The 19,804-nt window shown below is 48.0% G+C and overlaps 2 protein-coding genes across 6 annotated transcripts in view; both read left to right on the forward strand.

The window, feature by feature from the left end:
* Positions 1-1,706: 1,706 nt before the first annotated feature.
* LOC134034677 (kinesin-1 heavy chain) lies at positions 1,707-16,059 on the forward strand. The gene is made up of 26 exons (XM_062479192.1): positions 1,707-2,133; positions 5,520-5,607; positions 5,755-5,828; positions 5,967-6,071; positions 6,177-6,225; positions 6,390-6,445; positions 6,711-6,798; positions 7,068-7,192; positions 7,840-7,944; positions 8,109-8,254; positions 8,377-8,525; positions 8,826-9,019; positions 9,293-9,361; positions 9,660-9,866; positions 10,066-10,209; positions 10,440-10,628; positions 10,844-10,961; positions 11,209-11,264; positions 11,389-11,498; positions 11,652-11,753; positions 11,845-11,905; positions 11,997-12,068; positions 12,810-12,914; positions 13,087-13,303; positions 13,534-13,663; positions 13,863-16,059. The coding sequence occupies exons 1-26, from the start codon at positions 2,008-2,010 to the stop codon at positions 13,867-13,869; spliced, it is 2,892 nt and encodes a 963-aa protein (XP_062335176.1). The 5' UTR covers positions 1,707-2,007; the 3' UTR covers positions 13,870-16,059.
* A 649-nt stretch (positions 16,060-16,708) lies between these two features.
* arhgap12b (Rho GTPase activating protein 12b) overlaps positions 16,709-19,804 on the forward strand; it is a 36,781-nt gene continuing 33,685 nt past the window's right edge. For 2 of the 5 annotated variants that reach the window (XM_062479263.1, XM_062479265.1), the window contains exon 1: positions 16,711-16,910. The gene's annotated coding sequence lies outside the window, so the exon portion shown is untranslated. Of the gene's footprint in view, positions 16,911-19,804 lie in introns of all 5 variants that reach the window. The other 3 variants (XM_062479262.1, XM_062479264.1, XM_062479266.1) reach the window with 3 other exon arrangements.

Genomic DNA, 19,804 nt, shown 5'->3' on the forward strand with positions numbered 1-19,804 from the left:
ATCAAGATGTATTTTTCTACCTTTTCAAAAAATAGCAGACAACACAAGGGATTAGAACACATTTATATGAAAACGAATTATATTTAAGAGATTCATTTTGCCAACCAATTCAACTTGTCGGCTCTTGATCTCATTATCCATGCTTGGTTTAAGTGCCAAACATGAAGCAATTCATCTTGTCGGTCCTCATTGTTGTTGTAGTGGGGAGGAGGCGTCCACATCACAGGGGGCAGTGTTTGACAAGCAGAGGGGAGCAGAAATGATTATCTGTGGCTCTACAGTTCTGTCAATCAATCCTAATTAAATAAGAATATAATAAGAATTACGATCAGAGTCTGTATCCCACCAAATGTACAGTACAATAAAGTACTGTAAGGAAATACAGGGAAAACGGACTAGAACATTTAAGGAAAAAAGGAAGTAAGTCTGCCCACCGGCCTTACCCCCAAAGACCAAAAACCGCCCGTGTGTGTCCCTTTCATCCAGACACAGCTGACAGTAGAGGTATATTTGTCTGGGGCCCACCTGTTCCATCTGGAACCCAGCCCAGCCCTCTGTTAGCACAGCACACGCCTGGCAGGCTGGTACAGCTCACATGTATTAGATGAGAGGAATGTCTGTCTGAACACTGCATGCTGCCATCATTGATCTTCTCTTAGGCTCTCATTTGTTATCTAAACAAACACCTGTGCAACTGTGTGCTGTGAACTGTGCAAGCCAAGGGTGTGCACTAACTCAGCAGCGTGACTCGGCAGAGATCTGTTTACTTTCAGAAAAGGATAAAAAAAATGTTTAGTCATTTAGCAGGATAGGATAGAGTCCGTTTATACCGTGACACAAATTATACCTTTGACATTTGCATCAAACAGCTTGTTAATGTTTCCTGCTGGGTTCATTGTTACTGGCAAAATGCAGATTTATCCTGTAAAGTATTTAAAGTAGAACTACCTCCCGCGTACACCATTCAATCCCTGCTGAGGTTATGGTTGATTGACTGATTTCTGAGGTAATTACAGTTAGGCCAGGCCGCGTAGTGCTTTTGCTGTCGTGCAAACTTCCCCTTCCCTGTTGCGATTTCCCTGTTTGCTACCGTGAGACAGAGCAGGCAGAACAGGGATGCACAGTGGGGTCCTGTGATAAGCCTGCTGTGCATACAGCTGATAATGACAGGACTGCCACCATGAGGTTGTTGTCGGTGGGTGTACGGCAGTGGGGGTAAGGTGGAGGACATTAAGAACTACCAACAGGTTTTGACTGACCACACAGTTTGTTTGTTTGTTTTATTGCCAAGGAAAGGTATAGAAAGATATCAAATGTGCACAAACTTAATAAAAGTAACACATACAAATATAAGCGAGAAGTGCCAAAAGAATATACAAATACAATGTGTATCAAAGTTTAACAAAATAACTTAAAGAGGTAGCATAGTGTTGCAGATCACTTTAAAAAAAACAAATTACGGCTTTTGATGACTATAGTTTCTTCCATGAATTTCGAAATTTGGCAAGTAGCAACAACAAATGTAGAATATAATACTCATTATTTTCTTCAATTTTAATGCTAATAATAGAAACCAAACAACAAATCCTTAAACAACATTGAGAAACACAAATGTAAGTTGGTTAATATAATAAACTTACCTGATCACTCAGTTTGTTGTTCTTGTGGGACCTCGAGCTGACGTCATCGGGACATTCAGATCACCCTGGCCTGGGTGAGTGGATCCAGTGGAGCACGACAGGACGGGATCGAGACCGGACTGTCGGCTGGCGCTGCATCATTATGTCTTCCACATTTGTGTGGAAATTTACTTGTAATTGATATTTTTTCTCTGGAGTTGACCAAGTCAGAGAACAGGAAAGACCGAGCCCATCATTGAAGCTTTCAGGGGTGCGTCCTCGGTTTGCCTCAGGACTTGTCTTGTTGTAGCCAGATATTGATAGCAAGCAGTACTGTTGTGTTGCAGCCGGATCGGTCTTGTAAGTTCATCCGTGGACGTAGGCGAAGATGGCGGACCCGGCCGAATGCACCATCAAAGTGATGTGCCGTTTTAGGCCATTGAACAGTTCGGAGGTGACGAGAGGGGACAAATATATCCCCAAGTTTCAGGGGGAGGACAGTGTACAACTTGGGGTAAGTCTTTTGCCACCCTGCTAGCTAGCAGTTGCTTCGCTTAGTTGTAGCTTAGCTTGTACAGTAGTAGGTGACCCTATGGATATTTCATAAAAAATGCACCCATATTTTTCTTAAGTTTACTGTATGGATATTGACAGTCCGTACCCCACCCTGAATGATCAAGTGACAAGAAATTGTTTGGATAAAACAAATTAATACGATAGAAATAGAAAGTTAGCTTGCTAGTTTAGCCTACACAACAGCACCTACAGCAGCTACTGTAAGCTAGATTACTACAAGGACAATTTGACAACTACCATCTGAAACATTAATCGATTTAATGACGTTCGAGGGATCATTCTTTTCAGACATGGCAACTTTAGCCTGTTAATTAGATGGCTAACTGGCGAGGAAGCAATACTTTGACTTTGCTAGAAAAATTTAGAAAGCGAAGGCTACATGGTCCCAGTTTATGTTAGCTAGTTGACTAGCTAGCTAGCTTGTCATCATCGCACGGGCCCGACGTCTCCAACAACTACTAGCTAGCTAGCTAGAGAATGTATCACATTGAAATAAGACTAGACAGTCTCATCAAATAAGAGTTAACGAAGTTGTTTTGGCTGGTCTTGGTAACCTTAGGCTAGTTAGCTAACTGGCTAACTACTCTCAGTTGACACATGACATATGGGCACGGTCACGTTGAAGACGCAATCATCACATACATTAATTGACAGCTTCATTGCCTTAACTTCTACAACAAAGTAGGCCTACTTCTCTTTGTGTTTTATGCAAGCAGAGTATCTTGAGAAAACATAAAGCGAGGTAGAAGAATAGTAATGCATTTAAAATAGAAATCTATCTCAATTTCTTTGGCTAGGTCACACGCCCTTACAATTACACATGACTCCAGTCATAATCGTAAAATTGTTAGCTGGGTCAAACTTCATGGTCAAACTTTCCACGTTCCTAAGAAAAACGTTACCTCAACCAAAGCCCAACCCTCGGAGTGTTATATAAATGGGTGCTTTGAAACTCAAACTCCAGTCAGACACCTAAAGACAACATTTGGTTTGTGCTAGACTATGTTCTGAAGGGTGTGGCATGCATCTCAATGGCTTTCAATTAAATGGAAGTTGTGTGAGACTATGTACTTAACTAAGCCTTTACCTATAGGGGATTGCAAAACTTGTCACAACTTGAGGGCTCTGCAGTAAATATTCTATGAATCCAGGATATTCTTCATCCTTTACATTGAGGCATGAATGTGGAAAGAAACTGGTTTTGTCCAACCTCTGACAGATGATACTTTTAGGTATCATCTGCACAGACACAGTCAGTGAGAACAACTGGATGGTTGAGGGGTGTGGTGCTATTATGAGGTGAGGAACTATGGGGTATTACGGGATAATACTGTAATAGGAGTGGAACATTTATTTGACCCCATTTGTCTTTAAATAGATAACCCTGGTGCTGGATAAATTCCTTTACCCAGAACAATGGGAATCACTGACAGTTCAAGTCAGGCTTTCTTTAGCTGATGTTGACTTCCCCCCCATGATTGTTCACTGTCAGTTGTTGAATTTATTTAAATAATGTTGACCACTCTAACCTTCAGTCCATGTGATGTCCAGCCTCTGGTAATCCCACTTTTTTACTTCTGGCAACAGACTACCCAAATGCTGCCTTGCATATCAGGCACAGACCTGCTGATAGGCTGGGAGATAGGAGCTTGCCAGGGGCTCTGTGTGGGTGCACATGCATGTAAGCGCACCAGGGAGGTCCCTACAGAAATCGCACACATCAGAAAGACATTTTGCAGATGTCATTCACAACCAGAGTTCTTCTTCTCCTCCATGTCCACCACCTAGCAGGCTGTGCCTGGGTAACAGTCCACCACCTAGCAGGCTGTGTCTGGGTGACAGTCCACCACCTAGCAGGCTGTGCCTGGGTAACAGTCCACCACCTAGCAGGCTGTGTCTGGGTGACAGTCCACCACTTAGCAGGCTGTGCCTGGGTAACAGTCCACCACCTAGCAGGCTGTGTCTGGGTAACGGTCCTCCACCTAGCAGGCTGTGTCTGGGTAACGGTCCTCCACCTAGCAGGCTGTGTCTGGGTAACGGTCCTCCACCTAGCAGGCTGTGCCTGGGTAACGGTCCTCCACCTAGCAGGCTGTGCCTGGGTAACGGTCCTCCACCTAGCAGGCTGTGCCTGGGTAACGGTCCTCCACCTAGCAGGCTGTGTCTGGGTAACGGTCCTCCACCTAGCAGGCTGTGCCTGGGTAACGGTCCTCCACCTAGCAGGCTGTGCCTGGGTAACAGTCCACCACCTAGCAGGCTGTGCCTGGTTAACAGTCCACCACCTAGCAGGCTGGCTGCAGGCAGGGGAACAGCTTGTTTCTCGTCGGCACGGTCGATGCATCATCTCAGAGAAATTCTTTGCACCTCTTCCTCCTGTGCCTTCAGCTTAGACTGAGCCACCTGCATCTGTGCTGCAGCTTTGGTTGTGGTAAGTCTTGCTGAATCAGCGTATGCAGTAGGCCTATGTACTGCCAAGACAAGGCTTTGATGGGGCCTTCTCATGCTGTCCCTAAATCCCACCAGACCACCCCTGGCCCGGCCCGCTGCTGTGTTCCGTGGCTTCCCAGGCCTGAACACAGCTTCAGAATCAGCAAACACAAATCTCCCTCTCTTCCAGTCTGTCTTCTTGCTGTCTGTACGACACATCTCTAAGCCTATCATGAAGAATCCTTCTGTTTAGCTCCTTGTTTTTGTCCCTTTGTCTAATTTAGACTAGACTATACAGACGCACATCAGCGTCTGTTGTTGCAGCCAGTAAGACCCTTTGCATATTAAACAGACACAGATGGGGATGTTTATAGGCTAGCTGTCTCTGGGTATTACTCTGGTCTTGTCAGAGCTCTTAGAAAGGTTAGACTGTAGATCTCCATCTCCTCACTGACTAACCTGATTTGGAATGAGTGTTTGCCTTGTGAAAGTGGTCTGTCAGTGGTTCTCAAGAGCCAGCAACTAGACGGCTAATGGTCAGACTATTAATGGCGTACCTGTACACTTCCATTGCGGTTTGAGTTGTTCGACACGTACGTTTTTTGTAGTGGGGGTTGTGTAGATATAGACATAAAGGTTGGAGGCACAGTATGACATGGCAAATAGGAAGGGTGAGTGGGCTATTTTATGCTTAGGTCAAGGTGACTATGGCCCAGTTTCCCAGACATGGATTAACCTAGTCCTAAAGAAAGAGAAAATTCAATGAAGATCTCCATTGAAAAAAGTGTTTTGGCTAGGACAAGGCTTAATCCATGTCTGGGAAACTGGGCCTCTGAGTTGGACCTACTTATTGTCTTGTCTTTTCTAAATCATTTTTGACCTAATTGTTTTCGTCTCCAGGGCAAACCGTACATGTTTGACCGTGTGTTGCAGTCCAACACGTCGCAGGAGCAAGTGTACGAGGCGTGCGCTCAGAAGATCGTCAAAGGTATGCCTGGGTTACCCACGCACAAGTTTGGTAACTTTAGCAGCAAACGCTGGTGTCAAGGTGACAGTAGACAAATTCCAGAACTCATTGGTTTGGCCTGCCCTCACACTAGCACTCCAATCATTTCCATATCCTCTTCCTCTACAGATGTCCTGGATGGCTACAACGGTACCATATTTGCCTATGGGCAGACCTCCTCTGGGAAAACGCACACAATGGAGGTCAGCGCTAGGGCTAGCTACGAGTTAGCCGCTGTTGTTTCTAATGTGGTTGGTTCTTCCAGTAACCAGTAGTGTTACTGGACTCCTACTACAAAGTGAACCTACAGATGGTTAATGATATGTCTGGGGTCTGTACAGGGGAACCTCCATGATCAAGATGGTATGGGCATCATCCCCAGGATCGTCCAGGACATCTTCAACTATATCTACTCCATGGACGAGAACCTGGAGTTTCATATCAAGGTACGGCAAGTTAGCATTGATAGCATAGACCTGAAGATTGTTAGGAAGCCCACGTAGGAAGTCTGCTACTCTTAGTTGTTCGGTAACCAAATCTCTCCTTTACAGGTCTCCTATTTTGAGATTTACTTGGACAAGATCAGGGACTTGCTGGATGGTATGTAAGCGCTCTGTCACTAAGCATTTGTCCCTAGTTCTTTTCTTGTACTAGTCCTACATACTGTTGAGGCCTTCGATGTTAACAGTCAAGACAATCCAACCCCATGAAACACGTAATAACCGTGAAACACAGTGTCTTCATCTGACTCCCCTCATCCACAGTATCAAAGACCAACCTGTCTGTGCACGAGGACAAAAACAGGGTGCCGTACGTCAAGGTGAGAACCTCCTTTTATAGGAACCCCGAGTACAGCCTGGTTTACTGGAAAGTCTGCGCCTAGATATCACACGCAGAACATGAGTGCATGACGGGGTAGAAGTAAAGGTCTTCATTTTAGTGTTCTCATTGATCGTCAACGTTACCCAACAACACAGTCCCCCTCCCCCCTCCTCCCATATCCCAATAATAATCATCCCATTGTGGAAGCCAATATTGCTGTGCCCGTTGAAAACAGTGGTTCCTTGTGTGGCCCTTGTCTCCAGGGGTGTACCGAGCGATTCGTATGCAGCCCTGAGGAGGTCATGGACACCATCGATGAGGGCAAGTCCAACAGGCACGTGGCCGTCACAAGTGAGCACCCCCCTCCCCCGTCTCCCACAAACCTCCACAAACATCCCGTATTCCAACCTCAGCCCCCCAGCCCCTGCTGTCTCTCATGGGTTCCACCTCACCACATCTCCTGACTCTCCGGAAGTGGAGGCCTAGCTTATCCCTACTCGTACTATGTTCCATCCAGCCACTCGGTAAACACTGAAGAAATGTTGCATGAATAAAGTGACTGGATAGAGGCCCTCAACTCCTATCGTGTGCGCGCGCGTGTGTGTGTGTGTGTGTCGTAGACATGAACGAGCACAGCTCCCGCAGTCACAGCATCTTCCTCATCAACGTGAAGCAGGAGAACACTCAGACTGAGCAGAAGCTCAGCGGCAAACTCTACCTCGTCGATCTGGCCGGGAGCGAAAAAGTAGGAGCCAGTTTTTTTTTCTTCTCATTTTTCTGCCTCCGAACGCCATTTCATCACACAGACACTCCGTGTTCACACGCCCTTTCCCCTTAGAGACCACAACCCCTCAACAAGGGGATGTGTTAGCATCCTTAGCTAGCTCACCGCACGGACATGCAGGTACAGGAGCTGGAAGCGCCTGCTGCCTCCCCTCACACATGCACACGTCTTCATAATCTCCTCATCAAATAAGTTGACGATAAGCCAAGGATGGCATTAAGCTCCCACCAAAGACATTAACATTCTCTTGTCACCCTCTTGTCATAATCTGGTTACTGTCACAACTTATCATCCACGGTTCTTATTGACTCCTCCTTTATCTGGTGGTGTTCAGAACGTGTTCCCTGTGTGTCGAGGGTCTTTATCTGCAGGTTGTAAATGTCCATCTTCTCTCAGATGATATGATCTAAGTTCTAGAGTTGTCACAAGGACCTGTTTGTTGGGTCTGTGCTGCTTGCCTAAAATAATGTGTGACTGTGTGTGTGTGTGTGTGTGTGATGCTGTGTGCATGTGACCTTGTGTGTGACTGTGTGTATGTGAGACGCTGTGTTCGTGCGTTCGACATTTGTGTTTGTTTCTTACTCTGTGTGTCCGGTGCATGAGCGCAGGTCAGTAAAACCGGAGCAGAGGGTGCCGTTCTGGACGAAGCGAAAAACATCAACAAGTCGCTGTCATCGCTGGGCAATGTGATCTCAGCGCTGGCAGAAGGCACGGTGAGATCGCATTGGTGTACAGAATCCAAAACGCAGTATTGCTAGCAGGTTTTAGGAAAGCTTTGCTCACAAGATATAAATCCACGGTTGCGAGAACTGCTCCATAGCTACCAGTAACTGCACTCTGGAGGCTGTTCTAACCCAACCCCCCCCCCCCCCCCCAGTCCTATATCCCCTACAGAGACAGCAAGATGACCCGTATCCTGCAGGACTCCCTGGGGGGCAACTGTCGGACCACCATCGTCATCTGCTGCTCCCCCTCCTCCTACAACGAGTCTGAGTCCAAGTCCACCCTCATGTTCGGACAGAGGTGTGCCCACGGGGCCTGGAACACACATGACACACTCACACGCACAGCCTGCCACGGAAACCTTCACGTGCCCCTACCGCTCCCTTCCGCTCACATATACCGTGTGTGTGTGTTCCCCTCAGAGCGAAGACCATCAAGAACACGGTGTGTCTGAACGTGGAGCTGACGGCCGAGCAGTGGAAGAAGAAGTACGAGAGGGAGAAGGAGAAGAACAAGAGCCTGCGCAGCACCGTCACCTGGCTGGAGAGCGAGCTCAACCGCTGGAGGAACGGTGAGCGCTAACACCCCCCCCCCTCTCCCCCAAGCCTGGATGGGATGGGGAGGCCGGCCACCTCGAAACAAACGCCCCTCTCCGCCTGTATTTGGTCCCCTATTCTCAGCAGAACTAGAGTGACTTTATCGCCGAGTCATGGTCGTCCTCTCTTGGGCTCAAACAGGAAATCAGACCAACTTGTTGCCTGGATACCAAAGAAAGAATCTTTTGTCTGCTTACGGCCGCTTCTTATTAGACACGCACAGGGTCTGCGCGGCTATGTTGTCGCCTGTTCATGCGTGTCGCCCCTCCCTGCAGGCGAGAGTGTGCCGGTGGAGGAGCAGTTCGACAAGGAGAAGGCCCACGCCGAGGTCCAGGCTCTGGACAACGTGGTGAACAACGAGAAGATGGCGCCCTCGCCCGCGGGGATCCCGGGGGTGCGGCTCACCGACGCCGAGAAGGAGAAGTGCGAGGCGGAGCTGGCCAAGCTGTACAAGCAGCTGGATGACAAGGTGGGAGGAGGAGGAGGGGGGGGGGGCAGTCTGGAGTAGTTGTCAGGGTTTAAATTCTTTCACCTGAAGGACGACGACATGTTCCGAGCAGCTGTTAATTATCCCAAGACGTGTCATCCACCGGTGTGTCCTCTCTCTCTCTCTCTCTCTCTCTCTCTCTCTCTCTCTCTCTCTCTCTCTCTCTCTCTCTCTCTCTCTCTCTCTCTCTCTCTCTCTCTCTCTCTCTCTCTCTCTCTCTCTCCCCCCCTCTCTTCCACCCCTCCTTGTGTTCAGGATGATGAGATCAACCAGCAGAGCCAGCTGGCCGAGAAACTGAAGCAGCAGATGCTGGACCAGGAGGAGGTTAGCCCTCTTCCTCCCACACACACACGCCCCCCCCCCCCCACCAGTCCTAGCCTCTGTCCCCCATCAACCCCATCAGTCTGTTATTAGTGAGCCTGTTAGTTCCTCCACAGGGGGGCACAGCAGCTCTCCATGAGGGGTCTGGAGTCTGGCTCTCATCCCACACAGAAGCATACACCTGAGATCCACATAGGTCCTGAGTTTTGGGCCGCGTCTATCGAGTTAGAAAGGCCGAGGCGATGCTACCTTAGCTGGTGTGTCATGAACGGCATGATCCCCCCCCCCCCCCCCCCCCCAGCTGCTGGCCTCGTCGCGGCGCGACCACACCAACCTGCAGGGGGAGCTGAACCGCCTGCAGGCGGAGAACGAGGCGTCCAAGGACGAGGTGAAGGAGGTGCTGCAGGCATTGGAGGAGCTGGCCGTCAACTACGACCAGAAGAGCCAGGAGGTGGAGGACAAGACCAAGGAGTTCGAGGCTCTCAGCGAGGAGCTCAACCAGAAGTCGGTGAGAGACCGATTCAAAAAGCTTCAATCGCCCCCCCGCCCCCCTCCCCCTGCTCCCCTCTCCCCTCTGCTACAGGGACCCCCCCACCTCAACATTCACACTCCACTAAAACAAAAACAAGAAGAACTTCTCCCAAGCTAGACGGATGCTCTAGAACTTTCTCCTCACGCCGTCCTTCCCCTGCGCCTCTCTCCTCCAGAGCATCCTGGCCTCCATCGACTCGGAGCTGCAGAAGCTGAAGGAGATGACCAACCACCAGAAGAAGAGGGTGACGGAGATGATGTCCTCGCTGCTCAAGGACCTGGCGGAGATCGGCATCGCCGTTGGCAGCAACGACATCAAGGTCGGTCTCTGGGGCCGCCAGGAAGTCCTGGCGTGAGACGGGGATGCTACTGGAACCATGCTTCCTGGAGGGACCCGTCTCTTATACATGCACTGATCATTGATGATTACTACAATAGCTTAAAGAGCCAAATGGTTGTGCAACACGTCTGCCGAACAGTAAACCTGACATGTTTTACTTGCATATTTTTCCCGCTCACTTCTCCCCACACACACACACACCCCGCGCAGCAACACGAGAGCAGCGGGCTGATAGACGAGGAGTTCACGGTGGCGCGCCTCTACATCAGCAAGATGAAGTCGGAGGTGAAGACCCTGGTGAAGCGCAGCAGGCAGCTGGAGAGCGCGCAGGCCGACAGCACCCAGAAGATGGAGGAGAACGACAAGGAGCTGGCCGCCTGCCAGCTGCGCATCTCCCAGGTAACGGCCGGCTCACCGCTGGCTGGAAGCTCATAGGCGCGCGCGCGTGCGCGCGGGGCGCGCCCTCAGTCACAGCGCTGGGAACAGTTTGTTGCGCAGATTACATTTCGACTCCGGTTCTGCATTTGGGGACCCAGGTTGTGATGTCTGATTCATGTTCTATCCACAAGTGCTGACCTGTCTTCCCCCCCCCCCCCCCCCCCCCTCGCCTGCAGCACGAGGCGAAGATCAAGTCTCTGACGGAGTACCTGCAGAACGTGGAGCAGAAGAAGAGGCAGCTGGAGGAGAACGTGGATTCCCTCAACGAGGAGCTGGTCAAGATCAGCGCCCAGGGTGAACACGCCGCCGCACTCCAGGGACTGACATCACTCACCTCATCCAACCCCAAACCCATTCAACTCAAATGCATGTCTCACATTCCACCATGAGAGGATTTGATGATGTGATTTTATGATGAGTAAAGTCAACAGGAATTGAATGCGTGAATCTCAGTGAAGGGGATTAGAGAGAACTGATTTATCGCTCCGCTGGCGCCACCAAGTGGTCATATAGGGACTGACACAAACTCCCTCCTTCACAGAGAAAGTCCACACCTTGGAGAAGGAGAACGAGGTCCAGTCAGCCAATGAAGTCAAAGTACGAGCACGCATCCAAAAAGACTATACCAAAGAATTAATGCAATGATTTTACAACCTTTGGCTGGTTAAAGCATGATTCCTGTGGTGTTAAACGTGTGTGTGTGTGTGTGTGTGTGTGTCAGGATGCCGTGGAGAAGCAGATCCAGTCCCACAGAGAGAGCCACCTGAAGCAGATCAGCAACCTGAGGGATGAACTGGACACCAAGGAGAAGCTCATCACCGACCTCCAGGAGTAAGAACACACACACACACACCTGTAGACTCACACACACACACACACACACACACCTGTAGACTCACACACACACACACACACACCTGTAGACTCACACACACACACACAACCCGAGTCCAGAAGGCTTACTGGTGTTTGCTGTGTGTCCAGTCTGAACCAGAAGATCATGCTGGAGCAGGAGAGACTGAGGGTGGAGCACGAGAAGCTGAAGACCACCGACCAGGAGAAGAGCCGCAAGCTGCACGAGCTCACGTATGTACACACACACAGACACACACACACACACAACAATATAGAAGTGTTTGTTTGTGTGCTCACTTGTGTGTGTTTGGGTTGTTTCCAGGGTGATGCAGGATAGAAGGGAGCAGGCCAGACAGGACTTGAAAGGACTGGAGGAGACAGTGGTGAGTTGCTGTGTGTGTGTGTGTGTGTGTGTGTGTCTATGCACATGTGTGTGTGTGTGTGTGTTTCTCTAAACTCCCTGTCTCCATACAGGCCAAGGAGCTGCAGACCCTCCACAACCTCCGCAAGCTGTTTGTCCAGGATCTGGCCACCAGGGTCAAGAAGGTACACACACACTCACACAGGTCTACACACACAAACAAACACAGGCATGCATCATTTATTATTGCCTTTGTAAAATATCCTCCCTCAAGGTGGTAAGACTGGAACGGAATCAATCATTCTTCATCGACGCAGGGTAGGCTACACACACACACCCTGTTAGATGTCCATCACTTGTTCTGAGTCTTAGGAGGAGATGTGTCTGTGACGTTAACTAGGTCAGCTCTTCTTCAAAGGCAGCGCATGTAAATATGCTGTTGGGGCTCGCTCACATTCCCCGGTAAGGTACCGAGCCCCCCCTGCCCCCCCCCCCTACAGGAAAACCCAACCGAGTCGGAAAACATCCTTCTCTGGAATCTGAGAGAATGCGATCCACCCTGCCAGTTTAGCGTAGCGGCCAGGTGGCAGCATGGGATTTCTCAGCTGCTGGGAATGACAACATTGGATTCACGGCGATGTTCCGTGTCCCTTCACAACATGCTTATTTTTGACTGAGCCATCGCCAGAGGTGGAAAATGAACTGTTTTGGAATCTACAATGACTGCAAAAATGAGAGGAGGGGAGAGGGGGTTCAAAGTTCTATTGATTTGAGTGTGTCACAATAGATAAAGACGACTCAATCAGTTCCTCCCTACAGCCTCTGCCTTGCTATATAACTGGCTTTCTTGTTCAACCTGGGTTGAATGCAGTATGTCGATGTTGTGGTCGCCCAGTGTTGAACTCCAGTCTTGTGTGTCCGTCCAGAGTGCTGAGATGGACTCTGATGACACAGGGGGCAGCGCCGCCCAGAAACAGAAGATCTCCTTCCTGGAGAACAACCTGGAACAGCTCACCAAGGTCCACAAGCAGGTACATGCACACACACACACACACACACACACACACACACACACACACACACACACACACACACTGTAAGCTTAGTTTCAAACAGGTGCTCTGTGAACTGCATACTGCTTCCCGGTGGTGTCCAAGCTGAAGCGATCCAGCAGTAACACTCTCCCCCCCCCCCCTCACCCAGCTGGTCCGCGACAACGCCGACCTGCGCTGCGAGCTGCCCAAGCTGGAGAAGCGCCTGCGGGCCACGGCGGAGCGGGTCAAGGCCCTGGAGACGGCCCTGAAGGAGGCCAAGGAGAACGCCGCCCGCGACCGCAAGCGCTACCAGACGGAGGTGGACCGCATCAAGGAGGCCGTGAGGGCCAAGAACATGGCCAGGAGGGGCCACTCCGCTCAGATCGGTGAGGCTGGGCACACACACACACACACACGTATGTAAGGGTAAAGGAATGCACAGCCGGCACACACTGACTTTGAGGACTGCTCTCATTGGGTGTGTGTTTCCCGTGTGGATGTATGGCACTCCAAAGCAAAGCACACTGTGACTAATGTCCCTGTGACTGATCTGACCTGGGTCCCCAGACTGGGTCTAACCCCCGCTGTGTGTTGTCCCTGTCCTCCCTCTTCCCAGCCAAACCCATCCGGCCAGGACAGCCCCCCGTGGCCTCCCCCACCCACCCCAACGTCCACCGGGCCGGATTCTTCCAGAACAGCCCGGCAGTGGGCATCAGAGGAGGCGGAGCCAACAAGCAGCAGGAGAAGTGAGTGCGGGAGGAGGCGGTGCCCTAATCCTCCTGTTAACCCGGTCTACACAGCACCGGGCCTGTCCACACCTCTAACACAACTCGCTTTCTCTCTCTCTCTCTCTCTCTCTCTCTCTCTCTCTCTCTCTCTCTCTCTCTCTCTCTCTCTCTCTCTCTCTCTCTCTCTCCCCCTCTCCCTCTCCCTCTCTCCCCTCAGCTGCTGAAGATAAAACACCAGAACAGAGAGAGACGCAAAGATCCCCCAGAGACGCTCCCATTCCAGAACAGTGTCCTGTCACACGGGACGACTACTCCGACACACAAGCTAAACACTACCTACACACACCCGCACGTGGGGTTTACACGTACAAGTCCTGGGTGGGGCAGTTTCTCCCCTTGAGCTCGTTTAGTCTGCCCAGCACAAAATTGATCATGAAATAATCATTATAAACATAAACAAACATGACGAGCAATCCCGACAAAGAATTAACGTCTATTAACACCCATGGCTCCATTTTGATTGCACCGAATTTGTTGTTCACGTCCTCTGATTTGAGTCTACTGTGCCAAGATGAATGTAACCTTGTGGGTTTACCTGAAGAAAAGAAGAAAAAACACTCAAAGAAAGAGGAAAGGATATAGAGGAAGATTGTCTGCAGGTTATGGTAATAATAATTAATGTACTGAAAGTACCCTTCCTGGATGAGTCAACAAACTTGTTTAAAAGTTAAAGGCTTATAAAAAAGAAACTACTGTTCTCGCAGTGTGAGCACTGAATGTGTTTTTTTTTTTTATAGCTCTTTTTACATCTTATTTTTGGGGATTCAAATCCTGTATAGCACATATTTTATCATTGGCTAGTTCAATGCACTACTGTAGAAGACAGAACGATTGGACTGTGAAGAGAGGCGGATGGCAGGAAGGCAACCAGACGCTTCCCCGCATCACAGCGGAGGAGCTCAGAATATCCAATCCAATGTCAGCGCATGACGAGGAACGTGACTGAGCTACCTCGCCACTCCGCCAGGCGTCTCTGCACATGCCAGCGCGTACGCCGCACTCCCGCTGGCTCAACGTCCAAGTTACCACAGACGACACATTATTTATATATCTGGATCGATGGAGGATGTATCAGACCTCATTGTTAAGTGGGAACCATCAGCCAAAGTGGTAGTGATCATTTCTGTGCAAGCAATCCCTTAAGGGGATCCTAGTGTGTTCCAAATCTCCCAGGCATTGACATTGTTTGCCCCATCCTCTGGCCTGTGGAGGGGGGTGGCAGAAGTTCCGTTAGCGGCGGTTAGTGTCCTATAAAAGAGAGGGGGATCATCTCATATACTTTCAACCCCTCCCTCTCCAACCCTCCCCATGTTCCCCTCTTTTTATATCATGTTTGATTATTAGATGATCTGATGTGTGCACATTCATGTCTTCCATGTGCCTGCGTCGAGGGGGATCGTCTTGGTGTTGTTTTGAACTTGTACTGTACTTGGAGTAGTTTTGTTTTTTTGCTTTCTTGCTGTTAGCTATATATTTGATGAATTAATCTGTGTGTCCGATTCATTCAAGAGTCACCAATTCCTCTGTCGCTCCAAACCGATTAATCATGTGATGGTAGATTGGGATAGAACTAGCTGGTCTTGGTAGAGGCGGAAGGGCTCTCATAAAGGTCAGGTTTTTCCTCAGTGGTTGCCTGTTTGCTTTAGCAACACCTCTGTGCTATGGCTGGTAGATACTGTTTATTTATGACAGGCAGGCTGACAGATGGGACTTGTAGTTTTACCTTCTGTATTTCATTTTATACACCTCCACCAAAATAGTTTTATCCCACCCCCCCACCACCACCTTTGTTGTTCACTGTTTGTGTGGACGGAGTGGAAAATAAACTATCCAAAACCACTCAGGAAGAGAAGCTTTTGTCATATTGGTAGCTCCAGGATCTTGTACAAACTCCTGACTGATTGTAAAGATTAACTACTTGGTTGAAATAATGTTGTAAAAACCTTAATTTAAAACTGGTCAAATACACTAAATCGGGAGAAACTGTTTTTGTTTTATTTTAATGATTTTTTTGTTCAATGAAGTTCAAATTTACCCTGAAGCACTTTGAAATGTACTTTTAGAACTGAAAGTGAACCCTACCTAAAACAAACCTCTCTCTCTGACAACTGTTTAAAGGAAACAACTGGATGTCCTCTGGGTTTGGCTTTAGGTGGATAACTTAATGAAGTGATTGGAGCAGAGTTAATACAGTTCACTCTGCTCAGGACAGCGCTGTACATGTATATGTTTGTGTGTGCGTGTGCGTAACCTTTGGGAGATTGATGCATTGCAGTGTAAATCCTCCAGATTTCTGTAGCCTTGGTTCCTCAAGTTTTTACCCTCGAGATAAAGCCAATAAAGTCTCAATGAGAGCTGACTGGTGCAGTGATTTTCTTCCCGAACCTTCAGTATATTTGTCTTAGCAATTGCAGGACTGTATAAAGATGGAAGAAGACTAACATGTTGCTGGGTGAATAACTTCAGTGAGTGAGAAGTTAATTTGCCTACAGAAAGACCAGTCCAGAAATGGTTAATTCTGGTAGCCTTCAACAGAGTTGATTTCGTGTGCTAACCTTATCACACCAGCAGAGGTCGCTTTGAAAGCTTTCTTTCCATAATGGAATTATGATTTAGATTGGAACGCATCAATTGTACGCTTTGGCTTAACATGCAAAGTAATACGTTTTCACCTACTGCATGTCATGCCAGAACAGAACAAAGCCATAGCCAATAACCAGTCCAGTCTCAGTGTGGCTACCAAATGACGTGACAACCGAATTATGAATCTACACTCACTCATTCATGATTAACTCGATGTCTCATTTGTGGAAACCTGTGTAAATGTTATCTTCATTGGGAGAATATTCTCATTTAAATGCTTGTAAGCTGTCTATTGAACCCATATATTTAATTACAGATGCATATCCTGCATATACTATCATCGGTCCAACTGAGAGGTTTGGTTAGCCGCGAGAGGGCATACCGTGAGTGTTGCAGTGTACAGTCCATCAAGGCAGGCCAACGGGCGGGGTGGGAGTGCGTTCTCCTAGCACAGCGTTGGGTAGGTTGTGAAAGAGGCGGGGGACTGCGAATCCGCAGACTACAGTCTGTACGGTCGCGTACTCCTCAAGAGTGTGCATCCTGAAATAGCAGGAGAAAAAAGTTCCTACTAAACAGTTATTTTGGTTGGTTGGTTTCACGAGAAGAAAGACTTCAACTGCAGGTATTGTAGTTTGTATCTGTATGGATTGTTTGTTGCGGATTTTTTCCCCCTTAATCTAGGATATTGTTCCTACTGAGTTTCTACTTTGCTGCTGTTGCTAAATAGCTCACTTTGTAGTGTGTTCACCGCGAACAATGTTGTTTGCTTAGGCGATCATCCAAGGTTTACATGACTTTTCCTTCAAGAAAGGTTGTCTTTCAACGATATGGTTTGGTTTGTGGCTGTATTTAGTGTCGCAAGTAGCCTTTGCAAGGTTGTTTTTGGTAAATGGTTATCAACGTTTCGCGCTGTTATTATACATAGCCAACCTGCCACCAAATAACGGGATTGGGTCAATAGGCCTAATTGTCGATAGCATATGCGATGATTTTGGACTCTTATTTAAACAATAAATATGTGTCCGGAGTTTCCAGTAGCCTTCAATCGATTTTCAATTTCTTTGAAGTCAGTGATGATTCAGACTCACGAATGCTTCTTGAAGCCTGGGAATGCTTAGTAATTTCGAATCAGACTCTTTTGTTGTGAATGAATATGGATTAAAGTCTTTTGTATTTCAGCAGTCTATTGAGTCTCGTCTAAGGACCCCTGCCCCCACATTCGGTTTCCCCTGTAGGGTAACCCCAACCTCAGGCATTCTTTGGCCGCTTACAAAATGTGTCTGTCAGTGTGGTGTTCAATCTTTCCAAAGTTGATGCGGGGAAAATACTTTCTCCGTGAAAACGTAATCAATAGGCTAATCAGAACCAGAATAGATAACATCTGAACAGCAGCTGTTGGTAAGCGCACATCCATTGTGGCATGTTTTGAATTAAGTATATGGACAAAGGCATGCATATAAAAAGCGCAGAAAAGAGTAGCCTATCTTCGAAACCAGGTTTTCAAGACCAGATTCAGACTTTCAAATCTTTTCTGGGCTTCTGAAAATTGGCTTTCTAAGATGCACATTTCAATTATGCGTTTACATTCAGTTTTAGGCATACACTGCGATCTTTGTGACCTATATGCACCCTTTCACGGTATTTTGTTGCTTGGGCGGCCGTCGGCCGAGCAGATGCTTGGAGACAAAAGCGTGGGTCGTGCACTTTAGCCTAGCTAATGATGATAACCTTATTCAAAGGTCAGGCCTTGTGTGTGATGAGACTGATAAATGGTAATCTGACTGTGGTCTAGTTTTCCCAGGCTATTACCGCATTCCTGGGAAGCTAATATTCAATATCAAAGATATAAGTTCACTTTTCCCAATGGAGCTTAATCGACACATGATATGGATCATTCAAATCTAAATGCGTAACACAGGTCAAAGGAGTAAAGGTAGAGAGACCTGCAGACTGTTTTGGTCATGAGTAAAGGTGGAAGTGGTGTTATTATTATTTATTGTTTTTGGTGGCCTCATAGTGGTTACAGGGAAATAGGAACCTACAAGAATCTGTTTAACAATCAGGTACAATACGAGGCAATGTATTAAAATACCACATTATCAACCAACATGTTGACTCAATTCCAGAAGGCATCAGACAATTCCTGGCTCGCTATTCAAAACCCCGAACCAACTTAATTTGAGTTGGAATTCTCCTGATCCATTGCCAACCTTTATCACACAAATAAATAATGCGAGGATGAGAAGAGGGGTAAAGAGAGAGAGAGAGCTCCTTCAAAGAAACTCTTTTGTTGCTCAGGAGGCTTTTAGCAATATTGTTTCTCTGCAGCAGGTATAATTTAAAGGGGAAAACATTTGTGACAGTGTGAGAGGGATTCAAGAGTTGGTGAGACCACAAGTGCCGAACGAGTGAGCTCCTTCTCCTGTTTGGTCTTACATGGACTGATGGAATTGTATAATTTTAATAAGGTAGCATGGTGTCTCAATGAAGTACATTTATATATAAAGCTGTTGCAATACAGCTTATTCCTAGCTAGTTATTTTTAGTTTTTTTTTACTTTGCCTTGAAATGATGTTTAGGCAGTAGTTTTCCTTCAAATCTAGGGCATGATAGCAAAGTCGATGCTGCCCAGGGCAATGGCATCATAATAATCACAGGATTTGTGGTGGTATCTATTCCTTATTGGGAAGCAGAATATGCTTATCCTCTCTGAAACAGGATAAGTGTGTCCTGGTCCTAGCATTGGTGTGAAGAAGCACTCTAGACCCAACAGATAGCCCCTATCTGCACAACGCAGCCCCGCATCAGCGTCAGCGGCCTCACTGTCTCACACTCGCACGTCAGAGACAATGCCACACCATGGGTGTGAGGTAATGCACTTCCCGGGACACAATGGTGCTAGGGAAATCGCCACTTTCACAGCTCTGGTGTTGAATGTTGGTGTGTGAGCGAGTCCTGACAATGTGTGTCGACTGGCTCCATTGGTGTCAGGGTTATCTGGTATCTGAATACCTCAATGTGCTGCATAGGAGTGGAAACGGTGTGTGTGTGTTTTTATTTTTTTTTGGGGGGGGGGGGTCCTGGTCATCTGTGCATGGCACATGGCACATGACCCCTCCCCACACACACACACACACACACACACACACACACACACACACACACACACACACACGCTCACACAAACAGACTAGTTCATTCACATTCAGACACACCATCAAATCACTCACACCTCCTTAAGTCATGTAAGCCACAGAGAGTCTCGGTGTTCAGGCCTTTGTATGGACAGGCCCAGAAGTCTGTCACATACACACATTCCCATTAGGTAGTAGGTATTACCTAATGCAGACCGCCTAAGCCTAGGGCCTGAGGGGTTACGCATCTCTCTCACACACATGCATGCACACACACTATTCACCAATACATCTATTTTGGGCCTGGGGCTGTTTTGTAAGTGTCTATGGATGTCTGGGTTGATCTGTGTAGGTGTGCGTGTGTTTCTGAAGAAGAGGGTCC

This window comes from Osmerus eperlanus, chromosome 15, assembly GCF_963692335.1.
Source record: "Osmerus eperlanus chromosome 15, fOsmEpe2.1, whole genome shotgun sequence".
In the NCBI taxonomy this organism is placed as follows: Eukaryota; Metazoa; Chordata; class Actinopteri; order Osmeriformes; family Osmeridae; genus Osmerus; species Osmerus eperlanus.